The 8,308-nt window shown below is 37.7% G+C and overlaps 1 protein-coding gene across 1 annotated transcript; it reads left to right on the top strand.

Moving 5' to 3' along the window:
• Positions 1-2,906: 2,906 nt before the first annotated feature.
• Positions 2,907-7,817, top strand: LOC135131162 (uncharacterized). The gene is made up of 3 exons (XM_064058741.1): positions 2,907-2,922; positions 3,435-3,839; positions 4,861-7,817. Exons 1-3 carry the CDS (start codon positions 2,907-2,909, stop codon positions 7,815-7,817), a joined length of 3,378 nt encoding a protein of 1,125 aa, XP_063914811.1.
• Positions 7,818-8,308: the final 491 nt, after the last annotated feature.

Genomic DNA, 8,308 nt, shown 5'->3' on the forward strand with positions numbered 1-8,308 from the left:
AACACCCCAGTCGTCTTTGATAACTTTTTCACTAATGAAATAGCTGAAAAGCGTCAACATCTATGCCATAGGCACCTTACGTTCAAATCGCAAAGGACTTCCATCCTCGATTGTTAAAAGTAAGGAAAAATTAAATCGTGACGAATTCATGTTTAGCACAAAAGAAAATGTCGCACTAGTGAAGTGGATGGACAATAATTCAGTGTACGTGGTGAACAACAAGTCTAGAGGAATCTAGACTTCTTGTTCACTACGTAATACAACATATTTGAGACGGAAGAAAAGTAATGGGACCAGAATTGATGTTTCTTGTCCACAAGTAGTAGCCAGATATAATCAGATTATGGGTTGAGTTGATAGATTTGACGCGCTGCGGGAAAGTTATGAAATTGGACGTAAATGCGTAAAATGGTAGCATCGAATCCTCTACTGTTTTATTGATATGGTCATAATCAATTCCTTTACAGTAGCGTAACCACCGGCACTTCGACCGATTCGTCTTGTAATTTCACGGTACGACAAACCAGCATCTCGCATACCCACAATTCTGCCTCTGTCAAAGGCGAAAATTTGTTCAAATTTAAGGCTCCTCTGCAGTGGATGTACGTATTCTGTTTCTATATAAATTTTCATGTGAGATTACGGCTTTATTTTTAAATATGCAAAAGCGAAATTAACACATTTAACGCAATTTGTAAAGTTCTAAGCAGGAGTTAAATTATTTTTTTGCCGACAAACAGGATTTTTCTTTAAATTGGAAAAAATGTAAAATCGATTTTTCGGGTTTTCAGTAAAAATAGTAATATTTCAGAATTCAGCTGTCGCACACTTGGTTATATGAATAAAATCTACACAGGTGTTAAATTAAACTTATATTTTTGTCAATGAAGAACCGGCAATTAACATTTTTTTTAATTACAAAAGTAGGCAACCAACATTGCAAAACATTTTACTGATGGCAGTAGTGCAATATGATTTACGAGGGTGCAGATACCCGGAGACAATGGACGAATTTTGGGTTCTCCCTAAAAATGAAAGTTTTACATGATCTAAGTGCGCTGACCGTACTAGTAAAATTTTAAATGAACAAAATTTGCATTAGTTTATCAGAGTCGTTTAGATTTCACTGATATTTGAAATAGTTTGATTGTTTTACTTCTGTTAACAAAATGGTAATTCATAGCAAAGTGCACAAAACTTGTGGTGTTCGAAGAAAAAGTAAGACGGCTTTGGCAAAGCAACGTTGGAAAAAACGACAGTAAGTAGAATTTATTTTAAAATATGAACACAAGCAAACAAATGCTATAATTAGTTAGTTAAATGACAATAATTCTTTATCTTTTATTAATAATAATTGGTACGGCCGTACGACCGGAGGGGCGGACCGACCGCTCCTTCCCAAGGGTCTGTTTACTTATTTTGTACTTTGTGTATTAGAACTAGTAGTTAGGTGGCAGACGAGCTGAGTGAACAGTAAAGTGTTAAAAATACAGTCCGCTTTTTCATTTTTTTACAACATCACACAACGGCCGAACCATTTTGGTCCTAACGAACCGGATTACAGTGCATACAACAGAGTGTTGGCCGTCTTCAATCTTGATAACAAGTTCACATACAGCAGCCTAACCACAACGTTTCGACAACAGGTCAGATCTTTCCATTATCACATTTACCATTGTCCTATGTGCATGTTCCTGAGCGTCAATGGTGCCCTTTCAATTACTCTTTTATCATGGCTAACGAAAAAACTCTAGAGTCGCTTAAACAAAAACGTACACAGGTAATCAATCGTCTGCAACGCATTAAAGCATTTGTTGAGGATCACACGGGTGATGAAATCAGTTCAGTGAGGGCTAGGTATCAGATTGCTCTAAATGCTATCAAAGAATTTAATGAAATTCAGGAAAAAATTGAGGAAATCACCGCCTTAACTGAGCTTGGAGCAGAGAATGCAGAAAGGGTGCAATTCGAAAACGTTTATTTTGATACAATCGGCCAAATTGAATCTTTAATAGAAAGGTATAACGATAAAAAACAACATTCATTAGCTAATACCTCAGAGCCACAACCACCGTCGCAGACAGCAACAAAAGTCAAAATTAATTTACCCACAATTGAATTACCTGAATTCAGTGGTAATTATGCAGAGTGGTTGTCGTTCAGAGATATTTTTAAGTCCCTGGTTCATGAAAATCCTAATTTGACCGAAATCGAGAAAATGCATTACTTGCGTACAACTCTCAAGGGCGAAGCTCTTCGCGCCCTTGAAGCCTTGACGGTTTCAAGTGCAAATTATAATGCAGCGATTTGAGAATACTCGACTTCTAGTTCAGGCACACGTTAGAAATATCATAAATTCCCCGCTAATATCAAAGGGTACGAAAATTTACGAAGGCTAATTGACGATATCAAAATTAATCTCGAAGCCCTCAAGGTTTTACAAGTGCCAACAGATCAGTGGGATATCATTTTAATCACTATTTTATCGGACAAATTAGATTTCCCTTACACCAAAGAATGGCAATCTAAGTTGACTACAAATTTACCCAAGTTATAAGAATTTTTAAAATTCTTAGAAACACGTTGTCGTCATTTTGAAACTATAAATTATACAAACAATCTTACACATAATTCAACAAAACAAAGGTTTCACACAAAATATACAAATAAAACTCAATCATTTACGCATGCTGCCACTAAAGTGATTTCATGTTACAATTGCAAGGAAAATCACCTTGTTCATCAATGTGACCAATTTATACATCTGAACATCAATGACCGTATTAAACAAATTAAAAAATTGAATCTCTGATCAAACTGTTTTAAAAGGCACAAGGTTTCGGAATGTTGATCAAAATATAACTGTCGGACATGCAATTTACGTCACAACACATTATTACATCAAGATGAGGTTCCAGATCAGTCAGTTAGCAATCATTCATATTCACTTAATTCGGAAAACCTACTCTCAACCGTAATAATTCTCATCAAGGACAATTTTGGCAATTTTCACGAATGTAGAGCACTGTTAGACAACGGGTCTCAATCAAATTTGATAACAAAAGCATTGTGTAACAAACTTGGGTTGAAAGTAAATCATATCAATCATAAATTAACGTTTATTGATCAAAATGAAAGTAATGTAACGGAGATGACAAGGGTTAGTTTGAAATCTAAATTTAATGATTATACTGCAGATATTAATTGCCTCATTTTAAATAAAATAACAGAATCCTTGCCATTGAATTCATTTTCAACTAACAATATAACTATACCGAATAACATAAATTTAGCCGATGCAAAATTTAATATCAGTCGTCCTATAGATTTGCTTATTGGTTCAGAATTATTTTTAGATATCTTAATTGATGGTAAAGTTCTTTTAAAACCGTTGCTTTACCTGCACAACTCCAAATTCGGTTGGATCCTTTCAGGCCCATTAAATTTAAACATTCCATGGAATTTACCAGTTTCAAGCCCTTGCAATTACACTGCAGTAAAATCCAAGTGCGAACTTGAAGAATTGAATAAGCAAGTAATAAAATTTTGGGATGTTGAGGATTACCAATGCGCCCATCCGGTACTCTCACAACAGGACATTGTTTGCGAAACACATTTTACAGACCATAGTAAAAGAGATGAAAGCGGCAGATTTTGGGTTTCCCTTCCGACAAAGGACAATCATATTATATTAGGGGCTTCTAATGAATTAGCACGTAAACGGTTTATGTCGCTGGAATGGAAATTAGAAAAAAACGTTGAACTGCGGTCACAATATGTAGATTTCATGCGCGAATATTATGCATTAGGTCATATGGAACCAGTTTGCGGGAAATCAGGTAGATAATCCCAGGCGCGGATCCAGGGGGGGGGCAATGGGTGCAATTGCCCCCCCCCCCCCTGACACACGACCGAGGTACTTTATTTTGACCAATTTCAAAATTTTGAAATCATATTTCATTTTGTAAATACAGTACAACCTCTATAATCCGAACTCACGATTGTCTCAACATCCAGTAATCCGAACAGAGGCTATTTGAAGTCGATGCCTCTTTAATCCCAACAAAAACTTTGCAATCCGAACTGAACTTGAAAACATGCATCTACTTCCAAAAATGACGCAAGATCTTTCTGCATATGTTGTATGGAATATTTTGAAATTTTTAAAAATTGCGATATTTCAAGGCACTGAATTAATTAACTAATTCTGGAGAAACGGATGAAGTTATCGGAGACCCGAAATCTACAAGAGAAAGTATTTGGTTAAATTTCGAAAATCGTCGAGAATGGGTCGAAATTTGCATAATGGAGGTAATACGAATACATAATGGAAAATTTCATTTTTGAAAAATTCATCTAAAAATTCTGAAAAATTTCAGGGTATAGATCCCGGGGTGTTTATTCCAAAAAGATAGCGTGTTTATGGTCACGGAGTAATATTTTTTTAGAATGTATCTATTACCCATTGTTGCTTAAGAATTCTTTAATTTTTGTTTAATAAAACTTAGGTTTATTTCTTGAAGTTTGTTTTCAGTTGTGTATGAAGTTGTTATTCAATTCCCTTTCAGATTTTTGGGAAAATTGCTGATCCGAACAAATCGTTAATCCGAACACACCTTTTTCCCAATTAGGAATTAGGATTATCGAGGTTCTACTGTACACTATACGTGTAATGAAAAGAACCAAATGTCACCCATGTTATGTGAAAAAGAGTATACTAGCTAAAATTTTATAAATTTTTTTGTTTAGAAAGAATTTCTGGTGGATAGGTAAAATCACACAAAAATTGCCCCCCCCTGAACGAAATCCTGTATCCGCGCCTGGATAATCCCAATACTTATTACATTCCTCATCATGCAGTATTCAAGGGCAATAAAATTCGTGTAGTGTTTGATGCAAGCATGAAATCAGACAACGGTTTGAGCCTCAATGAAAACTTATTGCCAGGTCCCACCATACAGGACGACATTTTTGGAATCACTTTACGTTTTAGAACCTACCAATTCGTGATTAATGCGGACATTACCAAAATGTACCGCCAAATTATGTTAAACATTCCCGATCGCGATTATCATAGAATATTTTGGAGAGAAACAAAAAACGATCCGTTGCAAGTTTATCGTTTAATAACTGTCACTTACGGAACCACCAGTGCTCCATTCTTAGCCGTACGTTCATTACAACAATTAGCGAATGAAAATTCCGAATCATTTCCACTTGCAAGTTCGAGGATTAATCGAGATTTTTACGTAGACGATCTGCTTACAGGTGCAGATACATTACCTCAGGCAATCGAGTTGCAAAAACAAATCAATTTCATTTTGAATTCAGGTGGTTTCCAGTTAGCTAAATGGGCGTCTAATGACATCAATTTAATTCCTCATTCGAATAACACAGACACATGTAACATTCATTTTGACAAGCATAACGAAAACAAAACTCTAGGTTTACATTGGAATTACAGTCACGATACACTAGGATATAAATTAAGTTTACCACATAAGTTACCTAAGACTGGCTTAACGAAAAGGTATATTTTATCGATAGTCTCACGCATTTTTGATCCCCTGGGTTTGGTGAGCCCCGTAGTTGTGAAGGCTAAATTATTATTACAAAAATGCTGGTTTGAAAATCTACAATGGGATCAAAAGGTTCCACCTAGTATTAATAACGCATGGCTGGATTTAATTCAGGACCTTACCGATCTAAATACAATTACCATTAATCGGAAGGTAGTACCCCAAAATGTCGTTAGCATTGAACTGCATGGATTCTCGGGCGCATCGGAAAGGGCGTATGGTGCGGCGGTTTATTTAAGAACAATTGATAGCGACGAGAACATTCAGGTTAATTTATTAACGTCGAAGTCCAGAGTGGCCCCTATTAAAACTGTAACCATCCCCAGATTAGAATTAATGGCGGCGGTACTGCTTTCTGATTTAGTGACACGTATCATTCATTTGTTGGATCTTAACATCACGTCAAAATTTCTCTGGACCGATTCCACGATAGTTTTACACTGGCTAGCACGTCCTGCTAATCATTGGCAAATTTTTGTAGCTAACAGAGTCGCACAAATTCAGTCTAAAACTAATATCGAGGAATGGGTCCATGTCAATAGCGCTGACAATCCAGCCGACATAGTTTCGCGGGGTATGTCCGCACAGCAGTTGTCAAGCCGAAATCTGTGGTGGCATGGGCCAAGCTGGTTAGCCGAAGAACCAGATAACTGGCCTAAATGGTCCCACAATGAATTAAACTTTGACGAAATCATTCCCGAAACCCATAAAACAGTCGCAATAACTGTTTGTGACAATTCATTTAAATTAATAGAAACCTTTTCCGATTACAACCGACTAATAAAATGTGTGGCGTACATATTTCGTTTCATTGACTACATACAGTCAAAACAAGACCACAAGAAGGGGCAACTAAATGTCCAAGATTTTCAGAATGCTCAAAATAAAATTGTTAGATACGTTCAAAAACAAACATTTTGCAGGGAATCTCATGAACTAGAGACAAATGGTGTAGTCAATAAAAATAGTTCAATTTTAAGTTTGAGTCCATTTTTAGATAAAGATCAAATTATCAGAGTTGGTGGGAGATTGCGTAATTCAAATTTAACATTTGCTGTAAAACATCCCATACTACTTCCAAAGGGTCACCACTTTACCAAGTTGGTAATCGAGCATTTTCACAAGCAGGAATTGCACGCCGGAGCGCAGGCCACACTTGCTGCAATTAGACAGCAGTTTTGGATCATTGCAGCCCGCAACACGATTAGGGAAGTTTTACACAAGTGTATCCCATGTTTCAAATCAAACCCGAAAATACATTATCAAAAAATGGGCGATCTCCCACATCAAAGATTGCAGCCAGCCAGACCATTTTCAAAATCTGGTGTAGACTATTGCGGACCGATTAACATAAAAGAAGGTCGCGGCAGAGGTAAGCGCTCAGTTAAGGCCTACATAGCCCTTTTTGTATGTCTCTGCACCAAGGCCGCCCATCTAGAGCTAGTGAGCAATCTAACATCTAGCGCCTTTCTGAGCGCGTTTAAAAGGTTTATTTCACGCAGGGGAAACGTGTCGGAAATACACTCCGATAATGCAACAAATTTTGTAGGCGGAAAAAATGAACTAACTAATTTCATCACCAGCGACGAGTTTAAAAATAGTGTACGAAAGGGTTTGCAAGATCAAATAAAATGGTTTTTTATACCTCCCAAATCACCGAATTTCGGAGGAATTTGGGAAGGTAATATTAAATCAGTAAAACGCCATTTAAAGAGGGTGATTGGGAGTGCGTTGCTCACGTTCGAGGAAATGTGCACCTTCCTCACCCGGGTTGAAGCCTGTCTCAACTCGCGGCCACTTACCCCATTATCCGCGGATCCCAATGACCTATCAGTATTGACTCCGGGACATTTCCTTATCGGCGAAAGTTTGACCGCCCCACCAGAAAGAGACCTACAGGATGTCAATCTTAATCGACTAGACCGTTGGCAGATCACGGAACGGATGCGTCAACAATTTTGGAAGAGATTCCAACGGGAGTACGTGACCCAATTACAAACAAGAAACAAGTGGAAGACAGCTCCAGAACGTTCCCTTACACCTGGATGTCTGGTACTTCTCGTTGACGAACAAACCCCACCTATGACGTGGCCGATGGGAAGAGTGCTGGAGGTCCATCCAGGTAGCGACGGCCTAGTACGTGTCGCAACGGTCCGCACGAGCAAGGGGGTCTACAAGAGAGCCGCGTCCAAATTATCCATCCTGCCATTAGATCAGGACATCGACACCAGCGAGTGATTATTGTGCGGGAGTGTTAAGGGCAATTTTACGAGTGCAGTGCAAGGACTCGCAGACCAGTGTTTTTCTCGAACATTGTTCTTATATACATTTCATATATTTATCTTGTATTTTAACATTATTCCAGAATTCTGTGTACTCCTTATTTTTTATTTGCCATTCTGTACTTCAATCTTTCGAATTCAGAAGAATTCAAGGGCGGCGGCATGGTACGGCCGTACGACCGAAGGGGCGGACCGACCGCCCCCTCCCAAGGGTCTGTTTACTTATTTTGTACTTTGTGTATTAGAACTAGTAGTTAGGTGGCAGACGAGCTGAGTGAACAGTAAAGTGTTAAAAATACAGTCCGCTTTTTCATTTTTTTACAACATCACACAACGGCCGAACCAATAATAATAATAATAATTAATATTTATTTATAGGTTGAATAGTTCAGTAGCTGTCAACAATGGCCCAACTGATGCAAGTAATGAAAGTACGGGATATATTTC

Source organism: Zophobas morio, unplaced genomic scaffold (assembly GCF_036711695.1).
Source record: "Zophobas morio isolate AGI-343-1 ecotype UQ-CSIRO unplaced genomic scaffold, CSIRO_AGI_Zmor_V1 ptg000019l, whole genome shotgun sequence".
NCBI classification, from domain to species: Eukaryota; Metazoa; Arthropoda; class Insecta; order Coleoptera; family Tenebrionidae; genus Zophobas; species Zophobas morio.

What these genes read in the sequence shown, in the direction of transcription:
- LOC135131162 (XM_064058741.1), top strand. An exon ending in ACCAGTTTGCGGGAAATCAG is followed by an intron (nt 3,840 to 4,860) that starts GTAGATAATCCC and finishes CTCATCATGCAG; the next exon opens with TATTCAAGGGCAATAAAATT.